Source organism: Lepidochelys kempii, chromosome 26 (assembly GCF_965140265.1).
Source record: "Lepidochelys kempii isolate rLepKem1 chromosome 26, rLepKem1.hap2, whole genome shotgun sequence".
Classification (NCBI taxonomy): Eukaryota; Metazoa; Chordata; order Testudines; family Cheloniidae; genus Lepidochelys; species Lepidochelys kempii.
In genome coordinates this window covers 5,453,678-5,476,131 of record NC_133281.1, presented here as the reverse complement: position 1 = coordinate 5,476,131, position 22,454 = coordinate 5,453,678, and the positions used below count along the sequence as shown (strand labels likewise).

Sequence of the window (22,454 nt, the reverse complement as noted above, 5' to 3'; positions counted from 1 at the left end):
TGTGTCCAAGAGTTTGGTCAAAACAGCACCTTATGGGAGCTACACTGTTGAACTGAGCAAAGCCCTAGGAATAGGGTGACTATATTTCCCCAAGTGAAATGTGACTGGCTGGCCTGAGTGACTCCCCATCCCCTTCTCCCTCCACCTCCACACGGGGCTGGCCCCAGGGGACCCCACCATGGTGCCGCTCTCCCAAGACTCCCCTGAATGTTCTTCCACGCCCCCCTATGGGGGATGCCTAGAACAGGGCTTAAAAAGGGGACTGTCCCAGCCAAAACAGGACATATGGTCACCCTGCCTAGGAATAGGGCTTGGTATGGAAATTGATTGTACAGAACCAGCATAGCTTTGTATAGTGTGGTTACAGAGATTGCATGGGAATTATGACATACTTGATTTTTGTAGGTCTCACAAAAACAATGGCTGTTGGGCAGTGCCTAATTTGTAATGAAAGAGATGCTGGAGCTTAAGCAATTTTTTTTTCTTTCATAACTGATGCGGCAAGCCGAGGTACCAGGGCTACGAACTACCAAGGTTTAGAGGTGCCGGGGCTCAGCCTTGGCATGGACTGGCACAAATTAAGCCCTGCTGTGGGGATCCTTTGCTATGCTTCCTTTTGGTTAGTTCTCAGCAGCAGAGTGGGTGGGTTAGACATTTCAACACAAGGGAATATTCTTCTCCCATAAAAATGGAGAAGACTGTGGCATTTGGGCCTGAATTTTGACAGCACATGGCCCTGTACTTTGCAAAAGGCCCAGCCACATTAGGGAAGAAATACCGGCTTTGTAATTTACCGGTATGTGTGTCTGAGAGAACCCTGCTCGCGGGTGCGTGATTGCCTTCTGCAAGTCAAAGGAAGCAATTGCAATTAATACAACTGCAAGTACTGAGAGTCAGGTGTAGCCCACCTGGTACAGGCCAGTGTTTGGGGATCAGAAGTAGGGGGATAGAGGGCAAGGTAGGTTTGAAGAGGTGCTGTGGCTAGTGCACTGGCTTAGGATTTAAGAGAAACAAGTTCTAAACCAGCCTCTGCTGCTGGGTAACTTTGGGCCAGTCCATTTCTCAGCTCTTTGCCTCAGTTTCCCTATCTGTTATGTGGGGATAATGGGACCGCCCTCCTTTGTAAAGTGCTCTGAGCCTGACTGCCGGAAAATGCTCCCCACCAGCTGGGTGCTATTATTCTTATTAAGGTGGGAGAGGGACCCTGGTGTCCTGGGGGGAGGTTCCTGGGATGTGGGCAGGACTGGGACCTTGTGGTCCTCGGGACAGGGCTGGAGGCCCCAGGCTGTGATGCGCCGGAGCTGCCGCCAGGGGGAGCCAGGGGGCGCCGCAATACCACGCAGGCATCTGCCCGGCGAGAAGCGCGTCAGGCACCACCCCTCCTGCGCATGCGCCCTTCCCGCCACGCTTCCACGCCTCCGAGAGCGGCTGTGCGCATGCTCAGTGACCACCCTGGCCGGGCAGCTTCCGCTGGGGGCGGAAGGGGGACGATGGAGGGTCAGAGGTCACAGGCAGCATGGCCGCTGCAGGGGCCCGCCTGGGAGCCCGGGTGAGGAGAAGCGAGAGCGCCGGGGGGGGAGAGTCGAGCTCCGGGGGGGGAGGGGGAAGGTTTGCTGATGGGGGGGGAGTCGAGCTCCGGGAGGGAGGGGGAAGGTTTGCTGATGGGGGGGGGAGTCGAGCTCCGGGAGGGAGGGGGAAGGTTTGCTGATGGGGGGGGAGTCGAGCTCCGGGGGGGGGAGGGGGAAGGTTTGCTGATGGGGGGGGAGTCGAGCTCCGGGAGGGAGGGGGAAGGTTTGCTGATGGGGGGGGAGTCGAGCTCCGGGGGGGGGAGGGGGAAGGTTTGCTGATGGGGGGGGAGTCGAGCTCCGGGAGGGAGGGGGAAGGTTTGCTGATGGGGGGGGGAGTCGAGCTCCGGGAGGGAGGGGGAAGGTTTGCTGATGGGGGGGGAGTCGAGCTCCGGGGGGGGGAGGGGGAAGGTTTGCTGATGGGGGGGGAGTCGAGCTCCGGGGGGAGAGGGGGAAGGTTTGCTGATGGGGGGGGGAGTCGAGCTCCGGGAGGGAGGGGGAAGGTTTGCTGATGGGGGGGGAGTCGAGCTCCGGGGGGGGGAGGGGGAAGGTTTGCTGATGGGGGGGGAGTCGAGCTCCGGGGGGAGAGGGGGAAGGTTTGCTGATGGGGGGGGGAGAGTCGAGCTCCGGGGGGGGAGGGGGAAGGTTTGCTGATGGGGGGGGAGTCGAGCTCCGGGGGGGGGAGGGGGAAGGTTTGCTGATGGGGGGGGAGTCGAGCTCCGGGGGGAGAGGGGGAAGGTTTGCTGATGGGGGGGGGAGAGTCGAGCTCCGGGGGGGGAGGGGGAAGGTTTGCTGATGGGGGGGGGAGAGTCGAGCTCCGGGGGGGGAGGGGGAAGGTTTGCTGATGGGGGGGGGGAGAGTCGAGCTCCGGGGGGGGAGGGGGAAGGTTTGCTGATGGGGGGGGAGAGTCGAGCTCCGGGGGGAGAGGGGGAAGGTTTGCTGATGGGGGGGAGAGTCGAGCTCTGGGGGGGAGGGGGAAGGTTTGCTGATGGGGGGGGAGAGTCGAGCTCTGGGGGGGGAGGGGGAAGGTTTGCTGATGGGGGGGGAGAGTCGAGCTCTGGGGGGGAGGGGGAAGGTTTGCTGATGGGGGGGGAGAGTCGAGCTCTGGGGGGGAGGGGGAAGGTTTGCTGATGGGGGGGGAGAGTCGAGCTCTGGGGGGGGAGGGGGAAGGTTTGCTGATGGGGGGGGAGAGTCGAGCTCTGGGGGGGGAGGGGGAAGGTTTGCTGATGGGGGGGGAGTCGAGCTCCCGGGGGGGGAGGGGGAACGTTTGCTGATGGGGGGGGGAGTCGAGCTCCCGGGGCAGGTTTGATGGGGGGTTGAGCTCCGGGGGGGGGGTGTCTGGTTCGATGATGCGGGGGGTCGAGCTCCGGGGGGGGGGGAGTTTAAAGTGTGTGTGTGAGGAGGGGGCGGGTTGCAGATGCCAAGTTGGGGAGAAGCCCTGGGGATGGATTTAGAGTCCTGGTGATTATGAAGCCCTTGAAAGGGGGGGCACACAGTCCTGGTTGTGGGTGTGCATGGGGCTGCACAGCCCTTGTAAGTAGGGTTCATGGTGAAACAAAGGCTTTATGGGGGGATAGAACCTTTGAAGGGCAGAACGGGGAGTTTGATGCCTCACAGGAGCACCGAGGGGGGAGTTGTCTCCTCGGGCGCTGTCCTTATGTCACATGCCTGTTTGCTGCCTTCCAAAGGCAGAAATTTGCTCTGTAGGTGAATTTTCATTGTGTCTAACTGGGGCTGAGCCCCACAGTGCCCATTAACCCCTCAGGCACTAGAAGGGAGAGCAAAATGTGTACCTCTATCTGCCCCCCTCCCTCTGGACGTCACCCAGGCATAGACTAGCTTTGCACGTATGTGTGGGTCTCGGGGGACGGGGTCTGCTCTTTGCAGTGAGGAGTAAAAGGAGTGCATGCCCTGTACAACTGTCCTTTGCTTTTATGTTACACCCTTTCCCCCTCCTTTGTGAATTATAAACTCTTCAGAGCAAGGATTCTGTACAGTCTTCTGCACCCTGATGATGCTTGTTTGACTCCTTGGGATACAAATTTGCCATTTGGTTGTGCTTATTTGTTTCAATACAACTTAAACCCACCCCACGTTCTCTTTATTTCTTTGTGTGGTTCCAGTTGTGGCTCTAACAGCAGCCATCTCTCTTTGTTTCACGTGCAGGGAGCCGGTGAAGCTGTGGCAGCAGCCCATGCACTGTCCCCGCCAGCTGAAGCCTATGGCAATGATGTGAGTATCCCCAGAGAGAGCATTGGTGAGGGGCCAATAGGGCCGTCTTTCTGCAGGGCCAAGAAAGATGTTGAATAGGAGCAGCACTTAGTTCTACGTTCATTGATGTGTAGTAGTTACATCATGAAACTGAGACCTCAGGGATATTTGAGCTCCGAGTTGTTCCAAGCTGTTGCCTGAAAGTGTGTACTCTGGGTTTTTTAAACTTCCCAGTCCTTGTGTTTGATGCTATCTCAAATGAATACAAAGAATCACTTGTGATTGCTAAAGATCCCATAGCTTGGCAGTGTGTTTGGTGGGTAGACAGGGGGACGCTTGCCCTGTCAGTGCCCATTTGGATATGCACAGTATTTCAGTCTCCAAAGCTGTCAAATGGGCACTTCTCACCAGTGCTGTATTCCCACCAGATCCCATCCCCCTGTTTTATTTGTCCCATCTAAACTCTAACATGAATAACTACAGTCTGCCTCCACTACAAATTTAATCATGTTGAAATATGGTTGTGAAACATGGAGATGGCTAAAACCTGGTATAAAGTAGCTTATTCTTGCCTGGGTGGACAAGAAAAAACTGCTACCCATGTTAGGGAAATATTTTCTAGCCTAGGTGTGTCTGCTTATAACATTGCTTTAAACTAGGTTCACCGGGGGAAGGAGACCAAAGCCCTGAGGTAAGTGGGAAAGCGGGATACCGGGAGGAAGCACAGGCAGGAATGTCTGTGAGGGGAGGGCTCCTGCCTCATACTGGCAATGAGGGGCGATCAACAGGTTATCTCAAGTGCTTATATACAAATGCACAAAGCCTTGGAAACAAGCAGGGAGAACTGGAGGTCCTGGTGATGTCAAGGAACTATGACGTGATCGGAATAACAGAGACTTGGTGGGATAACTCGTATGACTGGAGTACTGTCATGGATGGTTATAAACTGTTCAGGAAGGACAGGCAGGGCAGAAAAGGTGGGGGAGTAGCACTGTATGTAAGGGAGCAGTATGACTGCTCAGAGCTCCGGTACGAAACTGCAGAAAAACCTGAGTGTCTCTGGATTAAGTTTAGAAGTGTGTGCAACAAGAGTGATGTAGTGGTGGGAGTCTGCTATAGACCACCGGACCAGGGGGATGAGGTGGATGAGGCTTTCTTCCGGCAGCTCACGGAAGCTACTAGATCGCATGCCCTGATTCTCATGGGTGACTTTAATTTTCCTGATATCTGCTGGGAGAGCAATACAGCGGTGCATAGACAATCCAGGAAGTTTTTGGAAAGCGTAGGGGACAATTTCCTGGCGCAAGTGCTAGAGGAGCCAACTAGGGGGGGTGCTTTTCTTGACCTGCTGCTCACAAACCGGGTAGAATTAGTGGGGGAAGCAAAAGTGGATGGGAATCTGGGAGGCAGTGACCATGAGTTGGTTGAGTTCAGGATCCTGACGCAGGGAACAAAGGTAAGCAGCAGGATACGGACCCTGGACTTCAGGAAAGCAGACTTCGACTCCCTCAGGGAACGGATGGCCAGGATCCCCTGGGGGACTAACTTGAAGGGGAAAGGAGTCCAGGAGAGCTGGCTGTATTTCAAGGAATCCCTGTTGAGGTTACAGGGACAAACCATCCCGATGAGTCGAAAGAATAGTAAATATGGCAGGCGACCAACTTGGCTTAATGGTGAAATCCTAGCGGATCTTAAACATAAAAAAGAAGCTTACAAGAAGTGGAAGGTTGGACATATGACCAGGGAAGAGTATAAAAATATTGCTCGGGCATGTAGGAATGTTATCAGGAGGGCCAAATCGCACCTGGAGCTGCAGCTAGCCAGAGATGTCAAGAGTAACAAGAAGGGTTTCTTCAGGTATGTTGGCAACAAGAAGAAAGCCAAGGAATGTGTGGGCCCCTTACTGAATGAGGGAGGCAACCTAGTGACAGAGGATGTGGAAAAAGCTAATGTACTCAATGCTTTTTTTGCCTCTGTTTTCACTAACAAGGTCAGCTCCCAGACTGCTGCGCTGGGCATCACAAAATGCGGAAGAGATAGCCAGCCCTCTGTGGAGATAGAGGCGGTTAGGGACTATTTAGAAAAGCTGGACGTGCACAAGTCCATGGGGCCGGACGAGTTGCATCCGAGAGTGCTGAAGGAATTGGCGGCTGTGATTGCAGAGCCACTGGCCATTATCTTTGAAAACTCGTGGCGAACCGGGGAAGTCCCGGATGACTGGAAAAAGGCTAATGTAGTGCCAATCTTTAAAAAAGGGAAGAAGGAAGATCCTGGGAACTACAGGCCAGTCAGCCTCACCTCAGTCCCTGGAAAAATCATGGAGCAGGTCCTCAAAGAATCAATCCTGAAGCACTTGCATGAGAGGAAAGTGATCAGGAACAGCCAGCATGGATTCACCAAGGGAAGGTCATGCCTGACTAATCTAATCGCCTTTTATGATGAGATTACTGGTTCTGTGGATGAAGGGAAAGCAGTGGATGTATTGTTTCTTGACTTTAGCAAAGCTTTTGACACGGTCTCCCATAGTATTCTTGTCAGCAAGTTAAGGAAGTATGGGCTGGATGAATGCACCATAAGGTGGGTAGAAAGCTGGCTAAATTGTCGGGCTCAACGGGTAGTGATCAATGGCTCCATGTCTAGTTGGCAGCCGGTATCAAGTGGAGTGCCCCAGGGGTCGGTCCTGGGGCCGGTTTTATTCAATATCTTCATAAATGATCTGGAGGATGGTGTGGATTGCACTCTCAGCAAATTTGCGGATGATACTAAACTGGGAGGAGTGGTAGATACGCTGGAGGGGAGGGATAGGATACAGAAGGACCTAGACCAATTGGAAGATTGGGCCAAAAGGAATCTGATGAGGTTCAATAAGGATAAGTGCAGGGTCCTGCACTTAGGACGGAAGAACCCAATGCACAGCTACAGACTAGGGACCGAATGGCTAGGCAGCAGTTCTGCAGAAAAGGACCTAGGGGTGACAGTGGACGAGAAGCTGGATATGAGTCAGCAGTGTGCCCTTGTTGCCAAGAAGGCCAATGGCATTTTGGGATGTATAAGTAGGGGCATAGCGAGCAGATCGAGGGACGTGATCGTTCCCCTCTATTCGACATTGGTGAGGCCTCATCTGGAGTACTGTGTCCAGTTTTGGGCCCCACACTTCAAGAAGGATGTGGATAAATTGGAGAGAGTCCAGCGAAGGGCAACAAAAATGATTAGGGGACTGGAACACATGAGTTATGAGGAGAGGCTGAGGGAGCTGGGATTGTTTAGCCTGCAGAAGAGAAGAATGAGGGGGGATTTGATAGCTGCTTTCAACTACCTGAAAGGGGGTTCCAAAGAGGATGGCTCTAGACTGTTCTCAATGGTAGCAGATGACAGAACGAGGAGTAATGGTCTCAAGTTGCAGTGGGGGAGGTTTAGATTGGATATTAGGAAAAACTTTTTCACTAAGAGGGTGGTGAAACACTGGAATGCGTTACCTAGGGAGGTGGTAGAATCTCCTTCCTTAGAGGTTTTTAAGGTCAGGCTTGACAAAGCCCTGGCTGGGATGATTTAACTGGGAATTGGTCCTGCTTTGAGCAGGGGGTTGGACTAGATGACCTTCTGGGGTCCCTTCCAACCCTGATATTCTATGATTCTATGATTGTTCTCTAACCCAGTTATAACGTGGTCCCTGTAGGCAAGGGGGGAAAAACATGTTCAGACATGATGCGCGCTGAAACATGTAAACATTCGATTTTTGTCATGTAGATAGGGCTTAGGTTTCCCCTATGGTTTCATTTGTCTGTGTTCTTTTCCACTTCCTGTCTGTTTGGCAATCCTGTACAACTACCGTACTTCCATGTGGGGTGACTAGATGTCCCGATTTTATAGGGACAGTCCTGATTTTGGGGTCTTTTTCTTATATAGGCTCCTATTACCCCTCATCCCCTGTCCCGATTTTTAACATTTGCTCTCTGGTCACCCTAGTTCCATGGTTGCATTTCAGTGGTGAGAAAGTGTAATTGATGTATAGTTTGAATTGCATCTTAAATTGATAAGGCGCTTTAGCATAAAAGCAGCCCTCGAATTGTATCTCCTCAGACTGATGCTACTCTTGCAGCTTTCTTCATATGTTCAACAAGCCTTCCCCTGTTTGAGACAGGAAGTGGAAAAGAACATAGACAGGAAATCATAGGGGAAACCTAAGCCCTATCTATGTTACAAAAACTGTCTGCAAATGCTTAGGTAAGGGAAGGTGCTGGACACAGAGCCAGGTCAGCATGTAAGGTGATGTCACAGCTTTTTCTCTCTTTCTTTGCAGCCCAACATTGAAATGATCTGGGCCATGAAAGCGTATCAGCACGCTGAAGTCTATTTTAATGTAAGTCCACAGGAAATTGCTGGTCTTCTAGCATAAATAGACATGACAGTGGGGCTGAGATGGGACTAGCATGCTTCTTGGGCTTTTTCTTTTCTTTTAATAAAAATAACCCACGGATATTATCCTTGTAATAAGCCACTACCTGACTGGCGTATTTCACAGTCTCTCCAGAGAGAGGCCTCGGACTAAAATAGCAGAAGGGGGCTCAAGGTCAGGATCGAGGGGCTTTGGCACAGCTATGTGTGGGGAGCCCAGGGCTGGAATAGCAAGGAGTGCTGTAGACACCAGAAGCCACTTTGCTTCTAGCCAATGAGTTCTCTTTTCTGTGGGCACTGGAAATGAAGACTGAGGTGTGGTAATTTTGTGAATGTGACTTGGTCAGTGAGGGGGAAGTGATTATGTATTGGTTTGTAAGATTTTGCCTTATGAATGTATTGATCTAATAAGGGGGCTGTGAGGAAAGCAACCTAACAAATACTGGGTTGGGGAAATGACAGGGCAGATTCCAAACCAAAGTTGGGTAGTGCTGAGCACTGCGGAGGGAAGGGTTAAAGTGATGGGTTCTTTAAAAAAGGGAGTGATCAAAGAACTGGGTCAGATCACAGTGCCAGGGCCTAAAGCAGGGGAAAGTGGCCGGTCAGCTCTAACATGGACAGGTCCAGGTCAAATGAAGCTTGCGCCTTCCTCAGCCTCGGGGGATGGTAAGTCTCAGCATCAGGCTGAACATTCATATAGACTGCTGATTGTTTTAAAGTCACTTGTACCATTTGCAGCGCTTCCCGCTTTAGCTCCCAGCAGTTTGCTCTGAAATGCTTCTGTGCTGAACAAATACTTTGCTTGAAGAAAGCTGCTTGGTTGCTGGACATCACTGTTCCTGGAGGGAACAGAATTGCAGGGTCTGGCCCTAAGTCAGGCCTGCTGAGGTAATCACGTGGGGGACTGCAGCCCAGGGCCCAGTCTGAGAAAGTGAACCACCGAGAGATGTGACTACCTGGGGCAGAGACCTGAAGGGTACAGTCAGCTGTAAGTGATAGACACTCTGGGCCAGACTTTGGGAGAGCGCCCTGTACTGAGGCCAGATTGTCAGAGGAAGGGCTTTTGTTAAAATCTGGCTCTATAAGAGCAGGTAGCACCTGCTTTGAGAGAGGGAGGGAGTGGTAACTTGGTTGTCACTGTGTTTGAAAGCCCTATGTATTTTTCCTCCCATTCAGCATAAATGCTCTAGTGACCCACCCCCCTGCTGCTTGTCTTGTCTCATTTAATCTGTTTCCCTTACAGCTTATTTCCTCTGTTGACCCCAAGTTCCTGAAACTTACAAAAGTTGATGACCAGATCTATGCTGGATTTAGGAAAAGCTTTGGTGACCTCAAAATCGATGTGCTTGACCCAGAGGAGCTCAAATCGGAACCAGCCAAAGCGGTCAGTGCTTTATATGTATGTGTAACGTCACCCTTGGGACTCAAACTGTCCATGGTATTGGTGAGCTTCTGGATCTGAGTGGTTGTGAGGGCGAAGTCCCTCTCTCTGTAGAGGAGAGCATTTGTCTAGCCAGAGGGGAACTGGATAGTGGTATTCAACTCAAGAGTAAAACAAAAGCTAAGGTGCTTTCCGGCTGCTGTGAAAGGGGAATGGAGATTAGAGGAAAAACTCTGGCTGCTATGTAGTGCAAGCAACACGCTTGCTATTCTCTTGCACAAGTGCTCCCTGCTACCCTGAGGCTCCTCTGTTAGTACCCTGTTGTGTACTAGATTTGTACCTATAGATCTCTCGCTCCAACCTGGGGTTGCTGGCATTGCACTGTTCAGAGAGACTTTCCCAAACTGAAGCCCCCCACAATCTAGCCCTAGCCAGTGCTATTCATTGTTTCATGTTCTCTTGGGTATATAAATCTCCCCACTGTATTTTCCACTGAATGCATCTGAAGTGAGCTGTAGCTCACGAAAGCGTATGCTCAAATAAATGTTAGTCTCTAAGGTGTCACAAGTCCTCCTTTTCTTATTGAGGAAGTGTGGAAGTTATTCCTGAGCACCAGCTCCTTGGAGAAACCTTGGGCAGGATGTCTAGGAAACCCTGCAGTGATTCTGGCCTCTGCTCACTCTAGCTGAATCCAATGGTCTTGCCCCAACAGTGGAGCTCCCTAGGCCATTGTAGGGAGAAGGCTGAAAGTTATCTTTGCTCTCTCCAGAAATGGCGCCCCTTCTGTATGCAGTTTGATGGGGTAGTTGAAGACTTCAACTATGGCACCCTGCTCCGTCTGGACTGTACTAAGGACTACACGGAAGAGAACACAATATTTGGTAAGTACGTACCTGTGTACACCCTCCTCTTCTCAGACCTGGGCAGTGTAGACATTAAGGCTTGCTCTGTGCCAGGGAGCTTGCCAGCCTCCAGAGCATTTGGCTGGATCAGGATCTCTGGGTGCTTCCAGAGTCCCTGCTGTAGAGCTGGGAAATCCTAGCTCCCAGGGCTTCCAGACGCCTGGTGTCTCTTGCCCAGGGCAGCCTACATGGCAATGCTGTGCAGGGTGGTGTGAATAAAGCTTATGTTCGAAAAAAGAAAAGGAGTTGTATGAGCTCACGAAAGCTCATGCTCAAATAAATTGGTTAGTCTCTAAGGTGCCACAAGTACTCCTTTTCTTTTTGCGAATACAGACTAACATGGCTGTTACTCTGAAACCTGCGCTTACGTTCGAGTAAGTCTGTGCTTTGTGGATGCTGGGGTCTGTCAGGTAAATAGGTCTTAACCTGCTGTAAACAGATTTTTTTTCTTCGTTTCAGTCACCAGGATCCAGTTCTTTGCTATTGAAACAGCTCGTAACAGAGAGGGCTATAACAATGTTGTTTACAGCCATGCCACAGAAAGTCTGTTGCTGTAGAGAGAGGACTATCTGCATGAGGACAGGGATGGAAATACTTTACTAGCCATGCATGGAGATGGATAGGAAAGGTGAGGAGGAAGATTCCCTGGTGCCAGGAGCATTCATATAAAGTGGACTCTTACGCAGGGGAGGGAATTCAAGGCATGTGAATTCATGCTGGAGGGGATAAAGAACAAACAAGACTTGGGCTTTAATGTGAGAATTTGTCTGCGGTGCTCTTATGGCAGCATTTCTGCTATGTTAACTACTAAGCGCCCTGTAAATAAATGTTACTGTGCTGTAATGGCTTAATTCCTGCTACAGGAGGTGGTAGAAAGCTAGAGCTGTAACTGGTCTTAAATTTGACCTGAGTTCATGAAAGCAGTGTTAGAATCTAGCAGAGCAAATGATCCTGGACACTCTCCCTCTGGGGAGAGACTACGTAAATGCAAACTATTTTACAGGATAAAATACTGACAAATTTTTACTGAGCTCTTACCTTCATCTCTAGTAGATGTTGTTAAAGCTAATGACAGCCAAGTGCCTGAATGAGTTTCAGGCACAAAGGGTAGATTTCACAGATTGAAGAGCAGGTACTAGGCCCACTGTTGACTTGATGTGAACACTCCCCTCCTGGGATTGGCAACAGAAGGTTGTGTATTGTATAATGGCTACTGGTCTCACCTTGGCTGTGGCAGCCTGGGGTTTAAGTCCCTGCTCCATCAGCAGATTGCCATCTATTGATTTAGTTTTGCTGTTAAAATACCTCCATCCCTAGCAGGGAGACAGTCATTCTCTCCCTTCCAGGAGAGTGGAGGTGGTGATCTAAAAAGACACAGCTCAGTAGAAACCATTGAAGTTTATTTGCAGTCACAATGCTTACACTGTATGCAGCAAACACCCTTACAAGTCAACCAGCAATCTGCTCACACAGAAAAGGACCCAACACACAATCGCCAGAGGAAAGAACAAAAAAAAAAGTGGGTGGTGTCAGGGAAGAGAAATTGAAATAAAACCTAAGGACAGTGTCCAGGGGTTAGAGCTGAGCTAGAGATGCACACAACTAGCAGCAACAATAGTGGAAAAGTACAAGGCAAACAGGTTTTCCCATCCCCCCCCTTAACTTTCTTCTGTAAGTAAATTTTATATCCAAAACATTTAATATAGGGATTTAGAAAAATGGATTTGTTTTAAGGGGGATGTTAGGTACTTCATGCTATGCAGACCTTGTTATTAAGAACCCACCACCATGGTGGTAGATTCAACACAAATCCTATGTTCTTGGCTGTGTCATACATTCAGGAGTGCACTATATATAAATATACACATGCACTACCTCAAGGGAAGACATTGCAGTTCTTTTGCTCAGGGGGAGCGTTCCTTGTGTCTTAACAAAAAGGCAGCTCTGGGGGGCCTGTGATTTTTTACAAGTACTATGGACAAGCTCAACCTTTAGAGCGTTCTTATTCCACCTGCACTTCCAGCTTTACAGAATGGGAAACAAAAGGACAATTTACAATTAAAAGGAAAAAGTGTAGTGGGAATAGGCAGGGGGAGAAGCATCCCAATCCAAAAAAGGAGAACTTGCTGCACTCACACATTGAGTGGCAAGGGCCCGAAGCTGAATGACAACTGGACAGTATCTGTTACACAGGGTAGAGGGGAGACACCCATGGGCTAGCACAGCTGGATGATCATACAGCATGGCTTAGAGTTCCTAATAACAAGAGGGAAACAGTAACAGGAAGTTGTGATTTAAAGGGGCTTATAAGAAAAAATATACATTTGGAATTTTACTTTTTTTTTGCTTCTCTCTACACTTGTCACTAAATATATCTCTGCACTTTCACACCCCCTTGCCCAAGAAAGCTTCAGGCCAGCATGAGACACACCTTCCTCACTCACATACACAACCCTCACTTCAGCATTGGTGCACTAGACTCTGTAAAAATTTCAATCATACTTTTTTTTAAACTGAGTCAATATAAACCTTGTTCAAAATGTTATGAAAAAATGTACATGTTTATACAAGGCAGGCTGCAGCAGAGTGCTAGGGTTCCACCCAGACATTCTGGTAGGGAGATGCTGGATTCTCACCCCTGGGCTATGCCCCTCCACCCCCTCCCAAGGAAACAGAAGCACCCTGCCCTGGTGAGCTTTAACACTGCTCCTGTTCCCTCCTCCCTTGGACATGGAGTACAGCCAAACAGCGCTGCAGTCCAACCCTAGGGAAGAGTAGGGATCAGAAACGCCCTCTTATCTTTCCATCGGAAACGTTAACCCCTCTGGTCCAGGCCAAAGAGATGCTGCTCTGTACAGGTGGAGTCAGGGGAAGGTGTCAGCTCATCATGTCATTGCTGTTCACGCCATAGGTGGAGTTCTTCATAGAGTCATTTACCTCTCGTCGGAACGCAGACAGGTTCTGAGTGAACCTACAGAAAACACAGACCAGCATGTTAGAGCAGGGGGCCAGCAATTACAATGACTAGATGACACTTGATCTCCCCTTTAAAACATAAAGGGAGGCTCCAACTCCCAGCCTATAATGCTAATTTTGGGACAAAGATGGAGCAGTGCATGCTGGGATCTGTAGTGTCTGCTCATGCATGAAGCAGGAGTGTAGCTACAGGCTACTGCAGAAGGCCTGGGGCTATATGACTGCATTTTGGCCACTGAGGGGTATCTGGTCAGGGTGTGTTGGCCCTGCAGGTTTCAGTGAATAGTGGGAAGGCAGCAGAGGAGCAGTGAACACATCAGCCAGTGTGATAATGTAACCTGCAACTACCCAGCCATTCCCTCCACACCAGGGCACGATGCACGAGTATCTAATCAGCAGCGCACACACAGAGAGGCCTGCTTTTCTGCCTGCCAGTTGGAACCAGGGATAAGAAGGGCCAGCAGCCCTTAGCCCCTACTCCCATCCCACTGAGCAGATGCACAGGTTAAGATCCTGCACCCCTGCTTTCTGCATGTGAGATGTAGGAGGCTGTCATGCCGGAGTGAGAGGGGAGCCAGTGACAGCTCCATTATTCCTTCACCTCAACACTGGGAAGCCAGTTTGCCTTTGAGTTACTACTTTTGGAACAATTCGAACAGATACGCAATGTGTCTGACCCACCTTAGCTCCATATAGCTCCTGGGCAGGTGCTCAGGTTTTTAGAACCTGGGAGCTGGTGTTACACCAAGGAATTTAAGAGTTTACTCCCACAAGATGAGCCATGTAGCACTTGGCCCCCAGGAGGCAAGAACTGCCCAAGGCACGATCACCCCACTGTCTGTGCACAAAAGCCTGATGTGTCCACGGAGCCTAGCCATTTCCCAGGGTGTTCTGGGGGCCTTGCCACATGGAGCAGGTTCACTAACTGTGCAGTGCCACCCTTTGTGGGGAGCTGTCAGCCGCACTGCTTGGTCATCAACCAGGTTCTTTGGCCAAGGGATTTTTCCCATACTGACCTGTCTCTATTCTTGGTTAGCAGGTTGCGTTCAATGCCTTCCATGAGGTTCTCAAAACAGAGATGCATCGCCTGTTGCTTCTCAGGGGGCTGGCTGTTCACTATACTGTTCCGTAAATCAGAGAAATACTGGGAGGAGAAAAAAGAAGGAAGATCAGCCTTCAGAGGAGAGTGCTGAACGGCAGCATCAGTGCTGGCTTCAGCTCATCTCATCTGGGCAAGGACAGGCAGAGAGCACATTGTGTATTTTGGATGGATTCTAGGACTTGAGAAAATGAGCAGCCCATAGGACTTAGAATTAAGCATGGTGCATGCAAGCTTGTCAATCCACAGTCCTGCCAGAGCATTGTACTCCTGCTCTGCAGTGCACACAGCCACACCAGTCCTGGCTCCCCACACCCCAGCTCTGCCTGAGTACCCCGTGTTCATTTGTAGGATACCAGGATGGGCTCAAGCCCTTGGATCACTCCTGATTAAAGTCAGCTTAATCCTGCCTACCTTTTCATTGAGCAATATCAAGCCCAGCAGAGGCCGAGACATGGACCACTGATTCCTGCAGTCCTCGAAGATGATGATATTCAATACCGTTGACAACATCTGGAAAGATAGAGGGAGGTCCACAGAGTTAGGCTGTTCCCTCAAACCCACCTCTTGCCCTGGGAGCATGTGTCAGTATTTACCATCCCATCACAAACTCGCTTCTCAGGTGACCCTTATTTGAAACCCAGGTTTGCCTCTGTCCCCCACTAGTGCTGGGTCGTCTCTCTTTCATTACTGTAAATGGAGGTCAGAAGCTGACCCCAGATGTTGAGGCTATAGAGATTAACCCCACTCTGCACAGAGTTTCCTGGACTAGTGACATGTCCCCTATTTGAGCCTCAGCGGGTTGCCTCTTAAGCCTGCAATGCTATCATGCTGTGGTAGGCATTAGCATCATGAGAGCCCATGGATGCTCCCAACAGATTACAATGAACTCCTATGTAGGAATGTGTGCAGCAGCTGAAAGCCATTTTGGGGCTCCATGGCAGAAACTCCCTGTATTGTCCCAAAGCAGAAGAGATCCCTGTCTGGGAACCACCTCAAACTAGATGCATACAGGAACTGAAATGGAGCGCATGCAGGTGAGCATGCTCTTCAATCCATTGGAAAGCCACTTCACACTGTCTTCCCCTCCATGGTCTGCCAGGCCAAGTCAGAACTAGCTCAAAGGTAAGCACAAGATCTTAACATTGTTGGTTCACACAAGCAGTTTCCAGTCTCTTCCTGTAGCAGACTAAGGCTCCAGTTCATGTTGTAGCAACTTCTTCGAACTTTGAGAGTCGGGACCCCTCAGGGGGGTCACAAGATTATTACATGGGAGGCTGTGAACTGTCAGCTTCCATCCTAAACCCTGCTTTGCCTTCAGCATTTATAATGGTGTTAAATATATAAAAAAGTGTTTTTAATTTATAAGGGGGGGGGTCACACTCAGAGGCTCGCTGTGTGAAAAGGGTCCCCAGTACAAAAGTCTGAGAACCACTGCTCTAATCAAACACAAAGCCCGCTTCTTTTTTCAACCAGATCTGCCAGGAGGGGGCAGCATGAGAGCAGCACAATGATTTCTGATCCTCCTTGAAGTCGAGCTCTTGTCTAACTTGAGAGGTGCTGGATGCCTACATGGGAATGCAGTGTGCCATCACTGGGTGTGGCAGTATGGAAGTAAGCATGTGTTGGCGGGGGGGGGAAGGGGCACACGAGGGACAAGTGTTTCACCAAAAGGGGTGAATGAAGAGATTCCAGTAATGGAATCACTGGTGGAAAAGGGGCAGACCCACCATCCCAACAGATATGCAGCAATTCACCTCGATTTAACTGAATGACAGAGGAAGGGAAAAAGTGTTTGACAGCAAGTGCTGAAGTCAGCCTACAAGTGAGCTGGGACTGATTCAGGCAAGGAAAACGACTATTGGACTGATAACTCATATTACAGATCTTACAATCTATAATCACGACCAGCAAAGAGGAAAGGAAACTGGCCAGTTCTGTGTTCACCATGGGTTCTGGGAAGAGCAGTAAGAGGAAGATGACAGACTGCAGGAATAAAACCAGATTATTAAATGTATCCCGCAGAGGTGATTATGAACTCCAGGCATAATGACACCAAGGTAGTGTTTGCTGTACAAGGTAATAAACAGCTTGAGTAGAGAGAGCGAAAGGCTCAAGGCAGAGTGTTGATCCTTACGGGGAGGACCTGGTCATTCCCTCATTAAGCAGCAGGATTGTGCTGTTTCTGTTCTGTTGTGAACACTTATATAGCCTCCTGAAGCTTTCTAGCCTCTTTTGAATTGGCTCTTGTGTTAAAATATAGTGTAAGGAGATTACATGCTCACTGCTGGCAGATATTTTTCTGGTTTCAGCTTTACTAGCTATCAGTAAGTTCCACAACACAGGCTATACCTATTGGGGTATTTTTAAAATTATATTTAAAAAGTTTAGAAGGTTTTGGCTATTTCTTTCAAATTTGAGTTTAAAAACAGTGCATCCAACGCATGGTGGGAAGGCACAACCTGCTGATTCTTAAGATTACACCAACCCCGGCTGGCTTCAGGCAAGTCGCTTAGCCCCTCTGGACTTCAGCTATAGAGTTGGGGGGGAGCAGTGCTGGGGACTGAGGATTAGCAACTGTGAGAGAAGATGAAAAGCACAGATGAGAGTTCAGCATCACCACTTATGTGGCCACCAGATGGCGACAGCACACTGCAAGAAGCAGCATCTCCCCTTTACTGGTCCCTTTCCTTTTTACCTGTTGAATCATTTCTGGGTGCTGCTGCATGATGTGCAGGAACCGATCACTCTCCTGGGTCAGGGGAGTGGTCCTCTTCTTGGTGCTGCGGGACAGCTGCTTGAAGAGATACGTGACAATGTGGTCCAAACAGGAACAGCAGCCTGTGCAAACCATGGTGTCTATGAGGATAAGAAAAAGGGAAGAGAGTGGGACAAGAGGAGTATTTCCCTACATGAGACACAGCTGGGAAAGACCCCAGGTCCATCACTAACAAGCCCATCACCACCTGGCCAGTCCTTCTCCTCTCTGAGGCCTACCCAAGTAGCACAAATTTATCCTAAGCCAGCCAGCAGCAGCCAAGTTGACACACTAATGATTCTCCAGTGTCCAAGCCTACAGTAACTGGAGGTGAAGCAATATGGTACCCTGCATTAGCTCACTGTGCCCTGTTCACGTGTGCAGGACACGGGAAGGCGTAAGCGTCCACCCGTGTGTGCACCTAGCTAGGGTAACTCAGCACAGCTCCCCAGTTTGTCATGTAACCAGCAGATGTCTAGCAGGTGATGCTCTCAGCTGCCTGCTGTCACAGTCTGGGTTGGGGGAACTGCCGTGCCTTTTTAGGCAAACTAAGCAGCACATTAAAACTACCGCTGTTGTACACAAGCGGCTCTTTCCCTTTAACAGACTCATTTGGAGGGAACAGACACCATTGGTGCAGGGGTCATTTTTGTTAGGCCCGCAACTTAGTACTTCGAAAGGATGTAACGAAGATAACTTGGTACAGTCACCATTAGCAATATAAAACCAGACACCAAGACATGCATCTGACTTCCCGAAGTAACCACATGATCTTACTGATGTCCTCCCTACCCCTACCGCACCCCTCCCTGTCCGTCATCACCACGTGTCATGTTAGGTCTGACCATAGGGCCGGTAATGGGAAACTCGCTGCAGGAAGCGCTATTCCTGCCCAGGGTCAGGGGGTTGGCTGGGTAGGGTCCTGAGGTCACAAGTTATTTGGGACTATATTGGGTGTAGAGCACCAGGAATACCCACTGAGCTAAACTAACACTCAGCCTGTTCATCTGCAGATCTCCATTTTTCACAGCTAGATTTTTCTATTACGTTACCCACTGCTCTATTTAAGAGATTAAACAGAATTCCCCTTCCATATGGGGCATTAATTTAGGGAGGATTGCCATGCACAGTAGAGTTCAAAGTTGTCCTCCTTGTTTGCTCCTCCATGGACTCATTTCAGCCATCTTTATAGACCACGTGTCTCTCTTTTCTTCTCTGGTTATGACATTGGTCTAGGACACTGGGTTCAATTCCTGGCTCTACGAGGTAAATCACAACCTCTGTGCCTCAGTTCCCCCGCTCTAAAATGGGGACAAAACAAACTCTCTAATCTCTTGTCTATTTAAATTGTTAGTTCCTTAGGGCAGTGACTGTCGTGTGTGTGTCACACACACATATACGTAAGTACAGTGCAAGGCTGGAGCAGCCATCTCTGGTGGCCCCTAGGTACTATCATATACAAAGGTGGCGTGCCATGAAAATTGAACAAACTCTCTCCCAATCTGCATCATAAATAGTTCTTCACTCTAGTCTGTTAATGGTTTAAATTTATGCTAATTTAAACCAAAATCCTTAATCTTCTCCTCATTCCCAAAAGAGCCCGTTGTATGTACCCCCAAAAGAATATAGATGGTTACCTAGTGCAGTCAGACCTTCTGAAATGGAAGAGAGAATATACATGATTACATGGGGCTCTAGACTGGCTATAAAATTCATGTGGTCCTGGGTAAGAACTTCCAGTAAGGAATAGTATGACTGGCTGAGTTTGGGGTAATCCTGCAGAGAGAGAAAGAGAGAGAGAAAGAGGAAAGAGACTTTAGGGTCTAATGGTTAATTTAGAATCAAGCACAGGACTTCCTGCAGAGCAAGTCTAATCACATCCCTTTCAACCCACTTTTCAACCAATTGGAAGTTGCTCATTGAGAGAGTCTACTCGACTAAGCACTTATGAAAACATTCCCCACGGACAACTTGTGTGTGCTACATTTACATTTTTTAGCTCATCCCGTTTATGTGCTTAGTGTCACACAACAGTATCCAGCCACGTTTCCTTCATTGGTGTAATACTGGAATATCTTTTCCATCCAGTTTTTGGCTTGGTGGCTTAGTCAGCTAACTCCAGTGCTGGACATGCAGCCTTCTACTTTGATGTGTCAGTAGCAACCTATCAGACAAAGAACCCTGTGTGAGCCCTTGGGGCACTAGGGTCAGGTTCTGCTGTGGTAGGAAGTCTAGTGAGCACACAGGCTTGGATAACCATGCAAACTCTCACCAACCCTGCAGAGATTCTGGCCAAGCATGTCAGCACAGGCAGGCAGTGGGCAGAGAATACTGTACTCCAGGCTTGTATAGAAGACAGATGTTGGGCTGGCCTCTAACAAGACTGTGTTCTGATTGCTGATGTGCCGAGAGCTCTGCCAACAGCCTCAGAAGGTAAGGAAAAGTCTCCATTTGCATGAAGTGTTTTTCAGAGAAGGGAGGGATTATTTAGGTCACTGCTCTACAGAGACTTGCCAATGCCCCGGTGAGAGGAGGGAAGAGATAAGCTGCAGCGTAACGCACAAGCCCTAGGGAAATGGGGTGGGTGAGGAGGAATGGGGCTGTTTTCAGACAGGACTCTGGGCATGCAGCAGACTGTGCTGAATATGCAGTTGTTCCATCTCGCCCAGAATCCCAGGTAGGCAGGGCCCCGTGGGAAAGGCACAAGCTCACTCATCTGTACAGTTCCAATATTCCTTCAAAAGCCATGGTTTAATTGCCCATCCTGCACTCTTCGCCCTTTTAATAGGGCTTCAAGGCAGATCTTACTGCAACTTGGAATCTGAGAGGCTCTGCTGTAGAACACACAGAGGATATGCAATGGATACCAGCCCCTCAGAATCCCCTGCACTTGTCTCAGCTCATACAAGGCTGCACTGCCTGCTTTTCAGGAGCAGAGGGAGATCATGGTGTGTACTGGGACCTGGCAGGATTGGCTGGAGCTGGGGAAGATGCGAGGGAAACTAGACACATCTGGAAAAAGGGAAGATTGCCTAGAAGGATGTAGCTGCCCTGTTGTATGGATGTAGCTGCCCTCTTTCAAGCTCAGCAACTCTGGGGTTCAGTATTAGTGCTAACTGGCATTAGGAAATCCCTTTGGTGAACACCAAAGGTCCAACGTCTCCCTTACTACAGTCTAGCTAGGTTTGTAACTCTGGTCTCCAAATACATTACTGCAAGCAGCAGCATACGGGAAGGGGACAGGACAAGTACAACTCCTGTTTGTCAGAGTGAGGCATAGCTCTCTAAGCAGCAAGACACTGAGGAATTACTTCACAGGAACACACACACACTGGTGCTATATTGAAGTCACAGAGTTTTCATTGCTCAGTTTGGTATATCTAATTGCGTGGGCCTTTGGGCATGAAACACTGAACATGACCTACAATTGCCCTTTGGAGAGAGAAAAGCAGATGTTCCAGCAGAAGTAGCATCAACATCCTAGCTAAGTCGGCGACACAGGTATGGGTGTCAGCTGGAATCAGCACACAGGGAATGGGCTCTGCAGTTGGCACATAGCTTGTGATTAGATGAGATCTAGTGGTTAATCACAGGTGTGTTGGCTTACCAGAAGATCACTGTGCGGGATGGAGAGCAAGAGCTTAATAAAGGTTTGCAAGGCATTGTCGAGTGCGTCGTCCCCATACAGACGGAAGACACCAAAGTTGACGTAGCTGCCACTTAGCGCAGCCTTCAGCATAGAGAAGCATATGGAAATCCCCTTGAGCTTCAAGGCATAGACTTGATCCTTTGGGACCTCCCCTAGTGTTAGGATACGATTTCCTGCACAAGCACAGAAGGAGACTCAGTATCCCAGCACCGCTTCCAGCCCTCATCTCAGTGCGTTGCTCCCCCCGAGAAGACTGGGGAAAAAGCAGCAAAGCTGTCTGAGTGACCATGGAGAACATGGACAGTTGATGCTGAAACTCTGGGCCAGTTTCATGAACAAGGCTTATAGCAACCACTTGTCCTGTCCTATGAGGTGACATGTCCCAACAGGAACTGGTTAGTAGCATGGCTCTTTACCTACACATCACGCTGTTGGAGACCGTGAGAGAATTGGTCCGCCTGGCTGAACGCAAGCGTATGGCTTTGCTGATGGGAACAGGGTGGTGTTAATGGCTTCCCTTAGTAGTAGGATCCAGTCCCCAAGTAACTACCAACTCCATACAGAAAGGCATTTGCTCATGTGGAGCGCAGCACAGCTGCTGCTTGGACTCCACCAGAAGAGCCATGAGCTACCCTCTCCTTTTCTCAATCCCATGCAAAAATCCCTAAGCTCTCACCCCTGCCTGTCTGCATCAGGCCCTGGAGAGAATCCTCCCCCTTTATACAAGCAAGGCCAGTAAGAACTTGGCAAGTTACTTCACCCTGCATCTTACCCCAGTCTCCTCAAAACCCCAGGCAGCACTGACAAGGGCACTAATCCCTGCTCACCAAGTGACCAGCAATCAGGAGCTAAGTCAGGGCAGAAGCTGGGGACTCACCATATGTAGTTATCATTTTACTAGTCTCCCGGAAAAGCAGGATGCCATTTGGTGAGGACACATCGAACTGCAACCTTTGGGACCTAGAAGGCAGAATAGAACAGAAGTAAATACACAGCTGCTCACACAGGTGTGCGAAGGTGAAAGGAGTGACCATCTGCTCTGCTGATCTATATTGTGGCATCCTTGTGCTTAGAGCAGAGCATGGGCGGCGAGTTCTATGAGCCTGTGGTACCCAGGCACCAGGAATATTCCTGTCCCGGGGCCCGGCTCCAGCAAAGTTTCCCACCTCTTCCCCCAGCCCCACCTGGTGCCTCTGGGCCATTCAAAACAGCATGGGCTCAGCCGCAGCATGGCTGAGCAGCTTCCTGCATGCTCATTCCAGGCAGCTGCTGGCAGGTCTTTGCAGCCCATGTGAGGGGGTTGTGCCGCTGCGCGCTGCCCCCGCCCCAAACACCCTTGCAGCCAATGGGAAGCTGCAGGGGCGGTGCCTGGAGACAGCAGCATGAGGACACACCCCCAGGCCTGCCCTGCCTAGGCGCCTCTGCCATAGGGGGTGCCCCAGGTAAGCATCGAACTCCCCCCATCCACTTCCAGAGCCTGCACCCCTCACCCCCTCCGCAAACACACCCTTCGGCCCC

At 49.9% G+C, this 22,454-nt stretch overlaps 2 protein-coding genes across 6 annotated transcripts in view; one reads left to right on the top strand and one right to left on the bottom strand.

The window, feature by feature from the left end:
- Positions 1-1,464: 1,464 nt before the first annotated feature.
- PBDC1 (polysaccharide biosynthesis domain containing 1) lies at positions 1,465-11,297 on the top strand. Its single transcript, XM_073325063.1, has 6 exons — positions 1,465-1,549; positions 3,732-3,797; positions 8,077-8,136; positions 9,415-9,555; positions 10,322-10,433; positions 10,914-11,297. Exons 1-6 carry the CDS (start codon positions 1,517-1,519, stop codon positions 11,009-11,011), a joined length of 510 nt encoding a protein of 169 aa, XP_073181164.1. The 5' UTR covers positions 1,465-1,516; the 3' UTR covers positions 11,012-11,297.
- Positions 11,298-11,837: 540 nt separating this feature from the next.
- XPO7 (exportin 7) overlaps positions 11,838-22,454 on the bottom strand; it is a 77,558-nt gene continuing 66,941 nt past the window's right edge. For 2 of the 5 annotated variants that reach the window (XM_073325057.1, XM_073325058.1), the window contains exons 23-29: positions 21,814-21,896; positions 20,895-21,109; positions 18,925-19,063; positions 17,228-17,388; positions 14,944-15,042; positions 14,447-14,574; positions 11,838-13,425 (exon numbers count right to left, since the gene is read on the bottom strand). In XM_073325057.1, coding sequence (XP_073181158.1) covers positions 13,332-13,425; positions 14,447-14,574; positions 14,944-15,042; positions 17,228-17,388; positions 18,925-19,063; positions 20,895-21,109; positions 21,814-21,896 — 919 coding nt within the window. In that variant the 3' untranslated portion in view covers positions 11,838-13,331. The other 3 variants (XM_073325060.1, XM_073325059.1, XM_073325061.1) reach the window with 3 other exon arrangements.

Excerpts from the sequence above, each read along its gene's own strand:
- PBDC1 (XM_073325063.1), top strand. The coding sequence starts at position 1,517 with ATGGCCGCTGCAGGGGCCCGCCTGGGAGCCCGG. Across the intron at positions 1,550-3,731 it reads GGGCCCGCCTGGGAGCCCGG|GGAGCCGGTGAAGCTGTGGC; the intron begins GTGAGGAGAAGC and ends TTTCACGTGCAG. Across the intron at positions 3,798-8,076 it reads CTGAAGCCTATGGCAATGAT|CCCAACATTGAAATGATCTG; the intron begins GTGAGTATCCCC and ends CTTTCTTTGCAG.